This window comes from Theropithecus gelada, chromosome 16, assembly GCF_003255815.1.
Source record: "Theropithecus gelada isolate Dixy chromosome 16, Tgel_1.0, whole genome shotgun sequence".
In the NCBI taxonomy this organism is placed as follows: domain Eukaryota; kingdom Metazoa; phylum Chordata; class Mammalia; order Primates; family Cercopithecidae; genus Theropithecus; species Theropithecus gelada.
In genome coordinates this window covers 72,784,299-72,802,461 of record NC_037684.1, presented here as the reverse complement: position 1 = coordinate 72,802,461, position 18,163 = coordinate 72,784,299, and the positions used below count along the sequence as shown (strand labels likewise).

General features: G+C 51.6%; 1 protein-coding gene across 1 annotated transcript; it reads left to right on the top strand.

Annotated features, from left to right (window-relative positions):
- Positions 1-2,154: 2,154 nt before the first annotated feature.
- On the top strand, positions 2,155-17,924 carry LOC112609001 (tumor necrosis factor receptor superfamily member 13B-like). Its single transcript, XM_025361249.1, has 3 exons — positions 2,155-2,291; positions 5,264-5,509; positions 17,803-17,924. Exons 1-3 carry the CDS (start codon positions 2,183-2,185, stop codon positions 17,886-17,888), a joined length of 441 nt encoding a protein of 146 aa, XP_025217034.1. The 5' UTR covers positions 2,155-2,182; the 3' UTR covers positions 17,889-17,924.
- The last annotated feature ends 239 nt before the right edge of the window (positions 17,925-18,163 follow it).

The following is an 18,163-nucleotide window of genomic DNA, read 5'->3' as shown; positions in this document are numbered from 1 at the left end:
CTCATTGATGGAGAAGCTTTGCTCCAGCAGGATCAGGCAAGGACTTGGACATTTTCCAGAATCTCCAGCTGTCAGTGCCTCTGGGTCTTTTCCTTTGGGTCTGTTTTCCAGTGACTTCTGATGTCCTGCCAGTTGCAGGGTAGGGAGGGAGGTGTCTTTAAAAACCTGGTTGCCACACTCCTTAGGTAGGGGCTGGGGTGAGTGAGGAGAGGGGAGACTGACCATCCAAGAGGAAGATTCTCACAGTCCCCCTGTTGCCAGGAAGGACCACGTTTCTACCCTCAGCTGTGTCCAAGGAGACCCCACTCTTATGCCCGGGTGGGTGACGGACTGGCGCCTGCCTTGGAATGGGGATGTGCTGGGGTCACGCCCTCTTTATGTAAGTTTCCAACCAATGCCCTTTCAGAGCTTCACGCCTTCTGCCCAGGCCCTGCTGTCAGAGATACTTGGTGCCTCCAATTCTGAAGACTTCCTTGAGTTTTGTGACTCAAAACAACTTCCTTCCCCTGTGGGCATCAACAATGAGAGATCTTCAGAGCAGTCAGGCACTCCAGTCCTTCCATCTCCCTGCTGTAGAAACCTCTGCCGTCCCCTTTATCTCTGAAGCAAATGCACTTGACTGCCATTTAGGATGGTTTCAGGAGGGAAGGAAGATAAACCCCTGTGTTTACGCGGCCGTGGTAAATGAGAGGCACCTGGTCTTTTTTCTTTTTCTTTTTTTAAAGACTGGGTCTCGCTCTGTTATCCAGGCTGGAGTGCAGTGATGTGGTCGTAGCTCACCTCAGCCTTGAGCACCCAGGCTCAAGCAATCCTCCTGCCTCAGCCTCCTGAATAGCTGGGACCATAGCACCTGGCCAATTTCTAAAATCTTTCTGTAGAGACAGGATCTCACTATGTTGCCCAGGCTGGTCTTGAACTCCTGGCCTCAAGGAATTCTTCCACCTCAACCTCCCAGAGTGCTAAGATTACAGGCATGAGCCATGGTGCCCAGCCACCTCTGGTCTTCCCTCGGCTTGCTTTCATTAAAGGACAAACACATGTCTTGCAAAATGCTTTTAAACATGTTTACAAAGTTGTTGGGGGAAGCAAATGTCATGAAATGAGAAAAGGATAGAGAAGGTGATGCTTGCACACAGTGGAAGACTCAGTAACACAAAACCAGACACACAGAGAGCGCCCACATGGATGAGTCTCAGGCACCACGTGGAGGGACAAGACCAGACATGGAAGTTCCAGAAGGGGCAATATTAACCTATGGGGGTAACAACAGAACAGGAGCCACCTCTAGGAGTGGGCATTGGGTGGGAGGGGACCCCAGGGAGTCTTCAGGGGTGCAGGAAATGTTCATCTCAATGTGGCTGTAATGACACAGGTGCATACATCCATCAAATGTCACCAAGCCGTATTCTTCTGCTTTTTGTGCACTTTACACACATCATTGTGGTGGTTTCACACTTCAGTAAAGAAGGAAATTGACATTTCTTGGTTCTTGCTGTGTGCTAGGCACTGACTTGGTCTGCTTTTAAAAAACCATTCATGCTATGAGCGCCTACTATGTCCTAAGCACTATCTAGGTTCTGAGGACTCAGCAATGAACAAAAAAAAATTAGGCACAGTCCTTGCCAGATGGTGCTCACAGTTAGTACAGGAGCCAGCATCAAATAACCACATGCATAGAAAAGGAAAGTGACCACAGCAGCAAGTAAAGGGCAGTGCGAGTGTGCGGAAGAAGGACCGCGTCCTACTCTAGGGGGAGTCAGAAAGGCTTCCCCGGGAGATCGGGTTTAGACAGAGGTCTCAGGCTGAGGAGGAATAAGCAGCTAAGGGGCAGGGGCTGGGGAGAAGGGCACGTCATGCAAGGGAACAGCATGTGCAAAGATCCTGTGGCAGGGAGAGGCATGGCACGTTAAGGAGGGCAAGGAGCAGGGCCCTGCTGATGTGTGAGAGCAGGGGGCCTGAAAACAACCATGTGCAGATGGGGAAACTGAGGCTGGAGAGGGGACGTGGCTGCCCTAGGCCACTTGTGGGAGTTGGAAGCCAGCTTTGTCTGCCCTCTCTGCTCCTGAGACAGCACTTATGTCTACGGGAATGTGGACAGCAAGAGGCTGGGCTGCGACCACCTGCCAGCTGCCGTCACGCTCCTGGTCTCTCAGCTCCACAGGGCCTGTGAACAGGGCTGGCTATGGGATCCTGCCCCGAAGAGCAGTACTGGGATCCCCTACTTGGCAACTGCATGTCCTGCAAAGCTATCTGCAACCATCAGAGCCAGCACACCTGTGCAGCCTCCTGCAGTGAGTTCTGGGACCTGAGCCCAGGGGACAGTGTGATCACCCCCCACGCCTGCCTCCAGAGCACCCTCTCGCCCCACAGGTGGCTGAGGAGAGGGTGGCAGGAGATGTACAGTGTGGCACCTCTTACCCCTCCACCTTCCCGCTCTGGCCACACTGCCTCCTTTCAGTGTCAACCATGCCATGTTCTTTCCTGCCTCAGGTCCTTTGCACGTGCTGTTCCTGCTGCCTGGCATGCATTCCCTCTATCATCTTCCCTCGGCTCCCTCCTACCCAACTTTCAGGTCTCAGCCCAAACATCCGGGGTCTCCTCTGACCACACAGTAGTACTGGGCCCTCCTTTGTACTGCTAGTGTTACTTTCTTTTGAAACTTTTAATTACAGAACTTACCACACGTATACATAGAGAGGACAGCACAGTGATGCCCTCTGCACCCATTAAATGATTCACAGATCATTTAAATTTGCCTCATACTTTCCCAACCAGTTGTTTTGGCTTGTGTATTTTAAAGCAAAGCCCAAGACCGCATATCATTTTACCTGCAGATACTGGACCATAAAGATCTGTAAAACAACCCAAATATCCTGCTACTGCCAGCAATCATGTATTAACATCATCTAATATTCAGGCCAGATCCAGTTTTCCCTGATTGTCTTGAAAATTATCCATTGCTTGCTGTTCTTTTTCATAACCTGTTCTTTTCCTTGGTAGAACTTGCCACTGTTTGCTGTTTTGTTCTTTCACGTCTGACTCAACCACTAGACTGGGAGCTCCCTGGGGGCAGGCACCATGTCTGACTTGAGCCTAGCACAGTGCCTGACACATAGTTCAGTCCTTCATGAATACTTGTTGAGGGGAACTCAGAGAGGCTGAGTGACTTACCCAGGATCACACAGCTTAAAAGCAGAGATGTCAGGGTTTGAACCCAGGACTCTGACTCCTAAATCATGCCCTGAACCATTACCCATTAATAAATTAGAACGTTCGTATTGGTTCATCCTACAAACATAGATGGAGTGCTCCAGCCCCAAGGAAATAGGAATCTGGCTTGGCCCTTCAAGGACAGTGTCTTCTTATGGGAGAAATGACTACGTGTCAAGGTAGAAAGCCACAGTCGGGGCTGGGTGCGGTGGCTCATGCCTGTAATCCCAGCACTTCAGGAGGCCAAAGCGGGCAGATCACCTGAGGTCGGAAGTTCGAGACCATTCTGACCAACAAGGAGAAACTGTCTCTACTAAAAAAATTACAATAGAATACAAAATTAGCCGGGCGTGGTGGCGGGTGCCTATAATCCCAGCTACTGGGGAGGCTGAGGCAGGAGAATCTCTTGAACCCAGGAGATGGAGGTTGCGGTGAGCTGAGATCATGCCATTGCACTCCAGCCTGGGCAACAAGAGTGAAACTCCATCTCAAAAACAAAAAAAAAGGCCACAGTCAGGAGAGACCACCTTCAGCTGGGGGTGGGGGGGTAGGGAGGTGTCCCTGAAGGACGCACCATCAGAGGCAGATTGTTAAGAGGCCACAGAATGCAGAAATCAGATGAGGGGGAAGAGTGCCTGGAAGAGAGGGCAGCGTGAGTAGAGGTGGGAAACGCAGCGGGGAAAACTGAGTCCTGGGTGGGGGCGGGGTGGGGTGTGAGGTCAAGCAGGGAGGGTCAGTGGTCTGGGGCGCTCAGGCACCACCTGCAACAGCCATGCTGGGACCACTGAGGAGGGGAGGAGGTCACAGAAAGCCCCAAGGATACCACTGCTGGGCTGACTCTGTGCCAGGAGTGGCGGTATCAGTTCCTGTGCAGTTCATTGGAGCTCTGGGGATACGGCAGGGCCAGAGCAGGGGACGGCCCCATGTGGGCCATCTGAGTTTTCCTCCAGATTCCAACTCCATCATCTTTTAGGTCCTTCCTTTACTCTGTCAAATACACAAGGACAGGTGTGTATTTACTTTGTGAAGAGGCTCAAATGAATATTCTACTCAAGCCTTCCATTAAGTGAGCATTTGTTTAGTATGTGTCAGGCATTGTGCTGGGCACTTCAGCTCTGCCAACAACCCTAAGAAGTCAGTACTGTTATTTTCCCTATATTGGAAATGAGGAAACTGAGGCACGGAGAGGCTGTGACCACACTGGCTACAAATGGTACAGCCGAGGAAGGCTCTGAAATGTGGGTTCTTATCCACTATCCTGCACTGCCTCTGAAATGTATCCTTAAAGTATCTCTGTGAGCCATATTTTCACATAAATACCTTATTCTAAAGACAAAGGAAACTTGCCTGTTTTCCATAAAAACTTTCATGTAGAAATATTCTGAGGCGTTGAATAAGGTAATTGATTGTCCTAAACAGATTTCTGTTCAAAGTTGGGTCCGCTGTGCTCTCTTAAGGCAAGTGTGATTGGGCTTTAGTTTCCTTGGCTTCTGCGCCTTGGCACTGATACTTGTGTAAGCTGCTGTAGTTCTCATTTAGCATTAAGAGAGAAGAAACACTATTCATGTGAACTTTTCCACCTTCCTTCCAGCCCCTTGCCCCAACTTGCTAAAGAGGATTCTGACTTTTCTCCTTCATTCCTTAGGCTGATTTGAAATATATTTCTCCTTGATGAGGCTTGAAAAATGCAAGTAAAGGTCTTATGTAACAATGTAATCTAGATCTCAATTTTAAATGATAACTGAAAAATCTTCATATGTTTGGAAACTAAGAAATGCACTTGTAAATAACCCATAGGTCAAAGAAGAAATAATAATGAAAAATAAGTACATTTTGAATTAGACATAGGAAAAATACATCAAAATGCAATGCAGCTAAAATAGTACTTAGAGGACAATGCATAGTCTTCAATGTGTATATTGTAAAAGTACTTGGCTTAAGGGATTGCTTTTTGGGAATTTAACCATAATTTCTTTTTTACTTTGATATGGCCAAACCCAGAGCTCCTGACAGTCTGTGTTATCTGGTAGTATCACGCACTTCTGTCTCCCAGGGTCACTCAGCTGCTGCAAGGAGCAAGGCAGGTTCTATGACCATCTCCTGAGGGACTGCATCAGCTGTGCCTCCATCTGTGGACAGCACCCTAAGCAATGTGCATACTTCTGTGAGAACAAGCTCAGGAGCCCAGTGAACCTCCCACCAGAGCTCAGGAGACAGCAGAGTGGGGAAGTTGAAAACAATTCAGACAACTCGGGAAGGTACCAAGGATCGGAGCACAGAGGCTCAGAAGCAAGTCCTGGTAAGCCACGTGAGGCAAACCTGCATGGTGTCACACAGGTTCAGAAAGGGTGGGAGGCCTGATGCCAGGCCTAGAACAGGAGAGTCCACAATGCACGAAGCCCAGAGTCCAGGCAAATGGCCAGAAGCCAGGGAGATCATCCTAGGATTATAAAAAAAATAAAAATGTAGGCAACATTTCCAGAAGTCTGTGGACAAGAAGAAAGCAGGAGAAAGGACCTGCCCTGTGAGGAAGAGCCTTGTACTGGAGGCTGCCGAAGCTGCGCCAGTTCTCAAAGCACAGGCACAAGTAAGCAGCAGACCCACCCGTGTGAGCACCTGAGCAGAGCCACCACCTGCCCTCCACCAGTGCCGCAGGCTCCATTTATTTCTATTATTATTTTATTGATAATTTCAACTGTTATTTTAGATCTGGAGGTACACGTGTAGGTTTGTTACACGGGTGTATTGCTTGATGCTGATATACCCGTGTAACAAACCTACCCGCGTGCTCCTTTCACCAAGAGGTGGCGTCTGGTTCCCCTCCCTGGAATCCACTGGCACTGTGACTTGAATGAAATGCAGCGGCAGTGATGAAAAGCAAGTTCCCAGCCTAGGTGGCCAGAGGCCTGCGTGCTCCAGTCTGCTGCACTCCAGCATCATCATGAGATGGACACTCGTGGCCAGTCCCTTGGTCCCAGGAGGAGGATGAGACGCACATGGAGCAGAGCCAGTCCGGCACAGCTGAGCCCAGCCAAACCCTTGACTCGGGAGGAAGCACACATCCCTGCATTTGGGGATGGCTTGTTACATAGCAGCAGCTAACTGGCAGGACAGCAGATGAGAGCAGGAGATGCCAGGCTAAGCAGGGACAGCAGGGTGCTGGGCAAACCGCATCATCAGGCACACAGGCCCCGCCCTCGGGACCTTGGCCCTGGGGCCTGGCCTCAGGGAAATGATGTTATCACAGGAAAGTCACTGCAAAGGAAAGGAAGTAGTCAGCCCCCGGAGAAGGGCAGGCCTGCTGTGTCTCCAGGACAGGCCGAGAGCAGGGCAAATGCCATCTCTAGTGTTTATGGATCCACACGGCATCCCCCTCCCGTCCTTTCTAATGCCACAGAGCAGGGCAGGTGCACCAAGAGGTGTTTGCTGGGAGGATTAACTAGATCATTTCTGAGGCCTGGCATTTAGCAGATGCCCAACTCAACAGGAACTTTCTTACTATGTTCAAAGTGGCCATCTCCAGCCATAAGGCCTTTGTTTTCTTTGTTTTTAATTCTTTTTTATTTTATTTATTTATTTATTTATTTATTTATTTATTTTGAGATGGAGTCTTGCTCTGTCACCCAGGCTGGAGTGCAGTGGTGCGGTCTCGGCTCACTGCAACCTCTGCTTCCCAAGTTCGTGCCATTCTCCTGCCTCAGCCTCCCGAGTAGCTGGGACGACAGGCGCCCGCCACCACGCCCTGCTGATTTTTTGTATTTTTATTAGAGACAGAGTTTCACCGTGTTAGCCATGATGGTCTCGATCTTCTGACCTTGTGATCCGCCCATCTCAGCCTCCCAAAGTGCTGGATTACAGGCGTGAGCCACCACGCCCGGCCATTATTTATTTATTTTTTTTCAAGATAGAGTCTCGCTCTGTCAACCAGGCTGGAGTGCAGTGGTGTGATCTCAGCTCACTGCAACCTCTGCCTCCCGGGCTCAAGTAATTATTCTGCCGCAGCCTCCTGAGTAGCTGGGATTACAGGCACGCACCACCACATCTGGCTAATTTTTGCATTTTTGGTAGAGACAGGGTTTCACCTTGTTGTCCAGGCTGGTTTTGAACTCCTGACCTCTAGTGATCCACCTGCCTCTGCCTCCGAAAGTGCTAGGATTACAAATGTGAGTCACCACGCCTGGCCTTTTCTTTTTACAATTTTTTTCCCTCTGGCAATGCCTAATGAACCACATAAACTTTTTTAGTAAAACTTCTCCCTTCTCGTTCTTAGGAAGGCTCTTTTGCCTCTAAATGGAATCTGATGGATTCACAACCAGATTCTACCAGATACACAAAGAAGAGCTGGTACCAGTTCTACGGAAACTAATTCCAAAATAGCAAGGAGGGACTTCTTCTTAACTCATTCTGTGAAGCCAGCTTCACCCTGATACTAAAACCTGGCAAAGACACAACGGAAAAAGAAAACTACAGGCCAATATCCCTAAGGAACATAGATGCAAGATGGATGAAAGGTTTAAGTGTAAGACCCTAAACTGTAAAAATCCTCGAGAAATCCTGGAAAATGCTGTTCTGGACATCTGCCCTGGGAAAGAATTTATGACTAAGTCCTGAAAGGCAACTGCAACAAAAACAAAAATTGCCAGGTGAGATCTAATTAAACTAAAGAGCTTCTGTACCCACCCACACACACACACACACACACACACAATCAACAGTGTAAACAGACAACCTACAGGATGGAAGAAAATGTTTGCAAACTGCATCTAACAAAGGTCTAATATCTGTAATCTATAAGGAAGTCAATTCAAAAAGCAACAACCCCATTAAGAAGTGGGCGAAAGACATGAACAGACAACTTGTCAAAAGACACAGAAGCAGGCAACAAACATGAAAAAATCTCAGCATCACTTATCATCAGAGAAATGCAAATCAAAAGCACAATGAGGGACCATCTCACACCATTAAGAATGGCTATTGTTAGTCAAAAAACAAGAGATGCTGGTGAGGCTACAGAGAAAAGGGAACACTTTATACACTGTTGGTGGAATGTAAATTAGTTCAACCACTGTAGCAAGCAGTTTGGAGATTCCTCAAAGAACTTAAAACAGTTACCGTTTAGCACAGCAATCCCATTACTGGATATGACCCAAAGGAAAATAAAACCTTCTACCAAAAGGACACATAACACGTGTGTTTGTCACAGCACTATTCACAATAGCAAAGACATGGAATCAACCGAGGGGCCCATCAATAGTGGATTGGATAAAGAAAATGTGGTATATATACACCATGGAATACTACATAGCCATGAAAAGAAAAAAAATCATGTTCCTTGCAGCAACATGGATGCAGCTGGAGGCCATTATCCCAAGTGAATTAATGCAGGAACAGAAAAACAAATACCACATGTTCTCACTTACAAACGGAACCGTAAGCCTTGTGTACAGATGGACATAAAGACAGGAACAACAGGCCGGGCGCGGTGGCTCAAGCCTATAATCCCAGCACTTTGGGAGGCCGAGACGGGTGGATCAAAAGGTCAGGAGATCGAGACCATCCTGGCTAACCCAGTGAAACCCCGTCTCTACTAAAAAAATACAAAAAAACTAGCCGGTCGCGGTGGCGGGCGCCTGTAGTCCCAGCTGCTCGGGAGGCTGAGACAGGAGAATGGCGTGAACCCGGGAGGCGGAGCTTGCAGTGAGCTGAGATCGCGCCACTGCACTCCAGCTTGGGGGACAGAGCGAGACTCCGTCTCAAAAAAAAAAAAGACAGGAACAACAGACACTGGGGCCTACTGGGGTGGAGGCAGGGAGGGGCCAAGGGCTGAAAAACTACCAATCAGGTATTATGCTCACTACCTGGATTTTACTCTAGCACAGCCTCTCCTGAGGGGAAGCGCAGATTCACCTGGAGGGAGTGTGGATACAGAGGGTCTGAAGAGCCCAGCCACAGATGCAAGTGGCCATGCCTGCCGCCCTGGTGTCTGGCCACCTGCCCACCTCCAGTGCAATGGATTCCACTTTGGGTCATCCCTACCCACCTCACAGATCGAGAGACTTGAGTCTCAAATTTGGAGTGACTCGCTGACAGTCACGCAGAGGATGCACAGCTGAGTTGAGATTTGCGCACAGTCTATGGATTCCAGAGTCTGCCCCTCTGCAACCGCAGAATGACCCAGTGGCGTCCACAGAGCTGTTGTTCCTTGGGTGTGAGCTATCGCCCCTGGGACAAGGTTAGCCACTTCCTGTGCGTGACCATCAGCTACGCCCCGTTCCCCGAGGGCACTGGGCAGAACCTCAGATCTTCATCTTGGCTCCAGGTAACAGAGCCCCAGGCTGTGAACGAGGGGGCTGTAAGGACGTGTTGGTGCCAGTGGGGTCGGCATTACCACGCCTCACCCCGCATCGGCTGCCGCACTAGTGCCATGGCGTGGCTTTTGGTGGCTGTGTGACTGTCGCTGTGCACTGCCCTGCCCCGTGTTTCTCCAGGGGCCCAGGGCTAAGGTCTGTTCTGTTCTGACCTCTGATGCCTGCATGGGCTGGTGGGACAGGAGGGGAGCTTGCTGTGGATTGCAAACAGGAAGTACAGAGCCACATGGCCAGGGGAGGGACCCAGAGGTAGACCTATTTGAGGACAGGGAGCAGAGAACACCATGTAACCAAGTTGTGTAGCTGCACACGGTGGAAGGGCTGACCTCTCCTCTGCCCGCTTCATGGGTTCCCTGAATTCTGCTGTCCTTTCTCTCCAGCCCTGCCAGGCCCCACCTCACCCCGACTCCAGGTTTCTCTCACATCCCACTGAGAGCTGCCACTCCTTAGTGAGACCTGGAACTGTGGTGGGCTTGTTGGGCGTGGGGAGGGAAGAGAGCAAGGCACGTCCTGTCCCAGACCGGTGGAGTTCACCATCTTGTGGAAGGCCAGGCCGTGGACAAGCCATGCAGGTGACACATTCCTCTCAGTGCACGGAGGCCACGTAACCCAGCTGCAGGTGAGATGGGGAAGGGGAAGGCTTCCCCGAGGAGGACAGGGAAGGCTGTGGCAGGGGTGTGGAGTGTGGAGCCAGACCCCGAGTTATGTCCCTTACTAGATGTGTGGCCTGGAGCAAGCTACTGCCTGTCTGAGGTTGTTCACCTCAAGGAGTTGCTGTGAGGATGATTTGGGAGAATACATTTTGAGGGGATCATGAGCTCTGTGCGCTGGAACTGCTCATTCAAAAAGCAACCATGGGCCGGGCGTGGTGGCTCACACCTGTAATCCCAGCACTTTGGGAGGTCGAGCCAGGTGGATCACCTGAGGTCAGGAGTTCGAGACCAGCCTAGCCAACACGGCGAAACCCCATCTCTACTAAAAATACAAAAATTAGCCAGGCGTGGTGGTAGGTACTTGTAATCCCAGCCACTCGGGAGGCTGAGGCAAGAGAATCACTTGAACCCAGGAGGAGGCGGAGGTTGCAGTGAGCCGAGATCCGGCCATTGTATTCCAGCCTGGCTAACGAACGAAACTCTGTCTCAAAAAAATAAATAAATAAATAAAAGCAACCATGTTGAAACTACATGATGGGGACAGGGGGTTCCAGGCAGAGGCAACAGCATTCACAGGTGCTGCTAGGGGCGGGGAAGGCTGTGAGTGGCTCTGTGCTGGAGGCTGAACTAAATCCCTTCCTCTGGGACTCCCAGCCTGCGGGAGTGTAGGGGTCACTCTACATCCAGAAGCAGGGGGGACCCCACCCCAGATCTGCTTTGAAGGTGGAGACACTTCCACACGCTCACCAAGAGGGCACAGAAAGGCCTTCCACACACACAGCAAGAGGGCTGTGAAAGACCTCTACGAGGAAAACTACAAACACCGCCGAAAGAAATCACAGATGACACCAACAAAGGGAGACACATCCCATGTTCATGGATGGGTAGAATCAATATGTGTTTTCAGTTATTTCCAAATATTTATGAGGGATTCACACGTATTATGAACATTTAATAAAATCCACCTGCTGCTCACACATGGGGCTTCGTGGGGAGAGCAGGGCAGGCTCCCAAGCTGGACTGAAAATGGCTTGAGATGTTGATCAGGAGAGTTGCCTGGCCTGGGGTTCTGTTGCGACGACTCCAGGCTGACACGAGGAGCTCCCTGTCCAGGCTTACGGGCAGGTGCAGGGAGCGTCTGCGTCTCCCTGAGGGGACAGAGCCTGCCCCAGCGAGTGGGGCTACTCATTTGCCCGGTAGAGGGGGAGGAGGAGCACCAAGGGCACAACCTTGTTCCTCCATGTGGGGGCTGCAGAGGACTGAGTTGGGAAGAGTAAGCATTCAGGGGCGGCTGGAGATGGCACCAGGAGGAACCAGGTGATGGCTCCACGTGCCAGGCTGGGAGGCCGATGTCCTGCTGGGGGCAGGGCGGCCACTGGAAGAGAGGTCAGAGCAGGGCTGTTGGGAGAGCACCCTGTTGCTCCTGGATGGTGGTGATGGCAGCAGGGGCCCTGTGAAAGGCTGTTTCTGGCAATAATGGGAACCAGAGATGACAAGGACCTAGAAGGGGGATGGAGGAACAGTGCACTGGCATGAGATTAGAACTGGAGGGAGAGGCCCTGTAGTGATCATAATGGCTCTCATCTCGCAGGGTCTTTGTGGAGCCTCAGTGACTTGGGGTTTGTGAAGTACAGAACCACGCCCGGGACTCAAGGGTCCACTCCCCTGGTTGGGTGGATGCCCCCCTGGGACAGGCTGTATTCGCTTCCTGGGGCTGTGATAGTGTTCACGTGCCAGGTGCTTAAAATAACACTGACCGATTCTCTCCAGACTGGAGGTCAGAAGTCAGATTCCATGTCAGCAGGACCCCACTCCAGTCAGATTCCACGTCAGCAGGACTCACTCCAGTCAGATTCCACAGTCAGCAGCGCCCCACTGAAAGCCCAGGGGCAGATCCTTCCCTGCCTCCTCCAGCTTCTGGTGGCTTCCCCAGGCCTCCTGAGCTGGTGGCCCCTTCACGCCCATCTCTGCCTCTATCTTCACATGGCTTCTCTCCCGTGCCTATGTCTTCTGCCTTCTCTTCTCGTATAGGACACTTGTCACTGGATCTGGGGCCCACCCTAATCCAGGATATTCTCATTTCCAGATCCTTGTATTTACATGTCTGCAAAGAATCTTTTATCCACATAAGGTCACATTTGCAGGAGGCATATCCTTGGGCCGGGGGGCACCGTTCAGCTCACTGTATAGGGTGAGGGACAGGGTAGCCTGCCAAGGCAGGGACTCCGTACAGACCAGGAGCTCTGAGCTAGGAACCGCCCCCCTCCACGTGAGGGTGATGCCAGCCTTGGGGTCAGTCATGTGGGTTCAGAGCTCTGGGGAGCCTTTTACCTGGAGAGTTTAGATTGTGTTGGCCTAGAAGATGGCAGTTGAAGTCACAAAAATGGAAAAGGTTGTGTAGGGACGGGGAGGTGTAAGGAGAGAAAGGGACAGAAAAGAAGGTCCTAGGTGGGGCAGTCTGCATTTGAGGGGTCAGAAGAGGAAGAGGGTCCCACAGAGACATGGAGAAAGAGCAGGTGGGGAGGTCAGAGCAGCTCCAGCAGGGCTGTGTCCACAAAGAAAGTTCTAGAAGGTCGTACTTAACCGCACATAGAAGGGACATCATAAGACGCCTACATATGTCCCCAGCTCTGCCACAAGGAGGTCAGGGGATGCTATAAAGGGTCATTTTCAGGTGCCCCCAAGTTGAGGTTGCCCTTGGTGGCTCCAGCCAGGGGCATGATGGGGCTGTGGGCTAGGAGCCCTGTTTCACTGCCTGGGAGGCTGACAAAGGCTGACAAACTGGACCCTTCCTCTGCCCTGTTTTTTTCCTGCTTAGATGCATCATTTGTCCGTCCCTTCACTCTGGCTCATGAGAACCTAATCAGATACAAATGTGGCAGGGATGGGGTGTGGGTGGACAAGAGCAGCACAGAACCAGCCTTGAGGACCTCCTTGGTGTCTGGGGGGCCCGGCCCCATCTGGAAGAAATCAGAAGTGGTTGAATTGATGCCAGGGGGTTGGAAGCCAGTGCACACTATGGTCAGGCCAGACATGGGGTGAGTGAGAGCCCCACGATCATGGGGAGGAAGGACGTGCCAGGGAGCCCCAACATGACATGGAATCATGGTAGCCTTGAGAGCAGAGGCAGCGCTGTGGCCGGTAGGAGCAGGGGCCCCAGGAGTCTGCCTGGATGGCAGCTTCAGGTCAATGCTCCACTGAGACCTTAGCTCAGCTCTGCCGGGGTGGAAGTCGGGGGTTGGAGTCACATTGCTTTTGCTCCAGGAACTGCTCAAGATGTCACTTATTTTAGGTGCTAGAACTAGATGGGGTGGCCCTGGCTGCAGGCCTCCTGGTTTGCATTGCATTTGTGTATCTTGAGTTGGAAGGGTGCTTTTGCTTTTGTCCTGACCGTACCATGTGCCCTCACAAGGGGGCAGCAGGATGCTCCGGTTTTGCTTCCTGGGGTTGAAGCCAAGGTCCAGGGACCTACAAAGGCGGGGACAGAACCACAGGGGAGAGGGTGGGCCAGTGTCACAGGGGTGAAGGAACGCCCCTAAGGAGATGCTGCACAAGAAGCTGGAGTCAGATGTGGGGATCAGGGAGGCTTTGTTTCAATGGGCGTGATCTGGGTGCTGGGAACAGGGGCTGAAGTCTGTGTGTCCCTACCACCAGCAGGATGGAGGTTCGCGTTAAAGAGAGGTGGCCCCAGAAAGACCCAGGGACCCCAGGCCCAAAGGAGAGAAGGAGGTGACACTCTGGAAACCGCTTCAGTCCAAGGCCACACACCAAACGGGAGACTTACACCCAGCCTGCCCTCCTGCCTTTTCCTGAACTTACACACCTGCGCATGCATGCACGCACATGCGGATATGCACGCACACGCACGTGTACACACACACGCACGTGTACACACGCACGTGTACACACACACACGCACGTGCATGCACATACACAGACACCCGGAGGACGGAGGGTCCTCTGCAGGGAAGACCTGAAGGTGTGCACATTTGGAGGTTGTGATGACCTCACAGGGAGGCTGTACCTCACGTAGAAAAGCCCCTCTTAAGCACTGGCAGCCCACCATGTGTCAGGGACACACCTGGAATGTTCAGGGCGCCAAGAGCACAGGGAGGGAAGGAGAGATGCTTGCAGAGCAGAGGGATCAGGAAATGGGGACTATCAGGGGGAACTGCAGCCCAGGACCCCCGAGGAGGGTGGCAGAAACCTTGGCCGGGCAAGAGGTCCAGCAGCCCCTGCCCACCCCTGCCCACCTTGCCACCAGGCTCCCCTTGCTGGCTGGGCCCCCAAGATGTGAGTGCATGGCCACTGGCTGGAACTTTCTACCCAGGTCCCCTGCCTCCTGCATGTTTGCAGGGACCTTTGCTAAAGCCAAGCCCGTCTGTGGAGAGAGAAGGGTATCGGGCCCCACTCTGCAGATGCAGACACTGAAGGCGAAGGCGGCTGAATCAAACATCCAGAACCATAGCCCCCTACCCTCCTGCCCCCTCCCTGTCCCCCGCCAGGCCCACCCCTAAATGACAAGTCCCAGTGCTGCCTAGGGGGCTGACCCGAGCCTGCGCTGGGAGCCGCAGCAGGCTGGGGAAAGTATTTTTGGGTGAGAAATGGCTTTGAAAACAGTTTGAAAAACAAAAGAAAAAAGCGTAGAAATAAACTTTGTGCCAGCTCGCCTGGTCCCAAGGCCGCGGAAACTGTGAGTGCTGCCTCCTGGTGGTAACACCTGCAAACTGCACCTCTGGGACGCTTCCCCCTGGACTTGATTTTCAGACAAGTCTAGAGAATGAGCAATTTTTTTTAATTTTTATTTTTTGGCAAAAGCTTGCGACTAGGCCCCTTTGGTCCTGGGGAACAGTAGACAGTGAGCCGCAGGGCAGGGCCTCTCCATGCCGTGGATTCCCGCCTGTCCTTTCTCACATAATCTCAAGCAAGGCTTATTTACAGCTCCTTGTCTGCCTTCCACTGGGGTGGCATTGGAGTGCCTGCCTGGCTATTCTCACCCCACATTTCTTGGGGATGTTCCCTCTTAGGACACATGGCCCTGCCTCATTGGCTGGAGTGACTGTGTGGTATTCCCTCTCGGGAGCGTGCCATGCTGCATTTAACCCTTCATCCCCTGTAGATGGAAGGCTAGGCTGGATCCAGTCTTTTGCAACCTGAACAATGTTGGAGGAATACGATTTGTGTGCTGGGGGAGATGCAGCCCGAGAAGTGAAGCTGATGCAGCAAGGGGTGCCAGGGAGGCATGTTGTAAATGGTGGGGGGTGGTTCCAAATGGCCCTTGAGAGTCCACCCCACCACCAATATGCAAGGTGCCTGTGCTCCCACTCCTGGTGTGACAGGTAGAAAGTGATATTTTTCTTAGTTCTAATTTGCATTGATTTTCTTAGGCTAGGGATTTTGAATCACATGTGTATCCTAGGGGCCAGGCAAGAGCTATGTTTCATTTTCCACAGAAAACCTCGGATCATTGGCCTGGGCAGAGAGGAATGAGAAGCTGGGGCACCTTCTTCATGTCCTCAAGAGCAACGAGTCTCTGTTCTGGTCATTCAAACTCAGTGCCCTAAAAATGGCCATCATGTGGCCTTGCATGGCTCTGTGGGATGGCGGGGCTCAGCTGGGTGCATCTTCTGCTGCTCTTGCTTGGGGTCTCTCAAGCAGATGGTCCTGGGGATGGAGCCATTGGAGGCTTGGCTCTGATGCTGCGATGGTCAGGCCTCGCTTCTCCTCCAGGTGATCTCAGGACCTGTCCCTCTTCATGGGACCTCTCCACCTGGATGACCTGAGTGGTGCTCAAAGCTCCTAAGGGAACAAAAACCAAGGGTGTCAGGCCTTCTTGAGGTGGAGGCCCAGAGTGGCACAGCCTCACCCCCACAGCACTCTCCTGGAATGAGTCCCAGATAGTCCACAAGGGAGTGATGTTGGGTGACCAAGCTCTGGGCGTGGTCTCTCAACACTCACTACCCCAACCTCAGAGTGTGGTCTGGGTTTCAGAATCTCACATTGAAACATTTGAAATGTGTGCACATGTTTAGTCTTCCTGATTGAATCAATCCAGTTCATTTTCACTTAGTAACATCTTGTAGCCCAGTGTTCTGTCTGTGCTCTGAGGGCTGGCAGCGTCTCCCCTACTCATGCTTCCAGGGCATAGTTTGTGTTTGATTCCAGAGGTGAGTAGGAGCAAGTAAGCCTTGGGTGTGTGGCACCAAGTTTGCTGGTCCTGGGGGCTTTACTTTCCTCCTTTAGGCCTCTCTGAGCTCTGGGCACCGGACATGAAGGAAGCCACCAGCTGGTGGAGTGACACTAACTCATCCCAAGTTCCCATCTCCCCCCTGTAAATGTCAGAGTGACACTGATGACCCCTAAGAGTCCTAGCAGCTCTGTCACTAGAGATTCCTGAATCTAAGAGCGTGTGTGAGGAAGAGGGGCAGCACCAGCCCTGGGGCCGCTGTGTGGCCCTCAGGCTTGGAGCACCCACCTGGGAGTTGGTCAGACCGACCCCCAGGTGCAGCTCTGTGACTGGGAACAATATCTTAAAGACTCAGTTTTGTCATCTGTAAAATGAAGTGTGAACGACGGATGCTGTGCAACACAGTCCAGCAGGTCCTCAAAAAATGAAAGAGAGTTATCATGTGACCCAGCCATTCTTCTCCTAGGTATATACCCGAGAAAATGGAAAACATTTGTCCACACAAACATGTGGATGTGAATGTTCACAGCAGCATATTCATGATAGCTAGAAAGTGGAATCAACCCAAATGCCCTTTCCCTGATGAATGCGTAACAGATGTGTCTGTCTGTTCCGCCTAAAGAGGAACGAAGGTCTAATATATAGCATGGCAAGACGTGGTGAACCCTGAAAACACAAAGCCAAGTGCAAGGAGCCAGGCACAAAAGACCACGTGTTGTACGATTTCATTAATATGAAATGTCCAGAATAGGCAAATCCATAGAGACAGAAAGGAGATGAGCGGTTGCCAGGGGCTGAGGAGAGGGGATGGAGAGTGACTGCTGATGAGACAGGGTTTCTGTTTGGGATAAAGATGGTCTCAGATTAGTGGCCATGGCTGCACAACCTTGTGATGTGTTGTACATTTTAAAATGGCAAATCTGATGCTATACAAATTCTGTCTCAATTTTTTTTTTTTTTTTTCAGACGGAGTCTCACTCTGACGCCAGGCTGGAGTGCAGTGGCGCGATCTCGGCTCACTGCAACCTCTGCCTCCTGGGTTCAAGAGATTCTCCTGCCTCAGCCTCCTGAGTAGCTGGGACTACAGATGCATGCCACCATGCCCAACTAATTTTTGTATTTTTAGTAGCGACAGGGTTTCACTATGTTGGCCAGAATGGTCTCAATCTCTTGACCTTGTGATCCGCCCGCCTCAGCCTCCCAAAGTGCTGGGATTACAGGTATGAGTCACCACGTCCAGACTCAATTTTTTTAATGGGGGTAGTTGTCCATCATCAGAGCAGGAGGATAAGGAGGGTGCTGTAGGGGAAGTGCCCGGCACAAAGTGGGACTCGCTCTTCTCGACATGTCGTTTTAAATCTGGCTCATCTGTCCTTCCACCCAGTGCCTAGAGGATGCCCAGCTCCAGGGACAGGGAAGAGCTTTTGGGATAAGGAGAACTTCCAAGGGGAGGGCTTTTGCCTGGGCTAGGCCTGTCTCTGGCATCCAAACCGGGAGGCACAAGTCCTGAGTCACAGGGCGGCCAGGTGCCCTGATGCCCAAGGCCCACCTGGTGGCACCTGCAGTCCTGGGTCTCAGTGTGATGTCGCCTGTCCTACTCTCAAACCACAGTGGGCCCTCTGTGTCATGCGCCCTAAACCTGTGGATTCAACCAACAGCGGCTGTAAAATACTCAGTAAAGAAAGTGAATAGCTGCATCTATACTGAACCTCTGCAGCCATTTTATCTTGTTGTTATTCCCTAAA

Excerpts from the sequence above, each read along its gene's own strand:
- LOC112609001 (XM_025361249.1), top strand. The coding sequence starts at position 2,183 with ATGGGATCCTGCCCCGAAGAGCAGTACTGGGATCCCCTACTTGGCAAC. Across the intron at positions 2,292-5,263 it reads CACCTGTGCAGCCTCCTGCA|GGTCACTCAGCTGCTGCAAG; the intron begins GTGAGTTCTGGG and ends TCTGTCTCCCAG. Across the intron at positions 5,510-17,802 it reads AGGCTCAGAAGCAAGTCCTG|TGCCTAGAGGATGCCCAGCT; the intron begins GTAAGCCACGTG and ends CCTTCCACCCAG.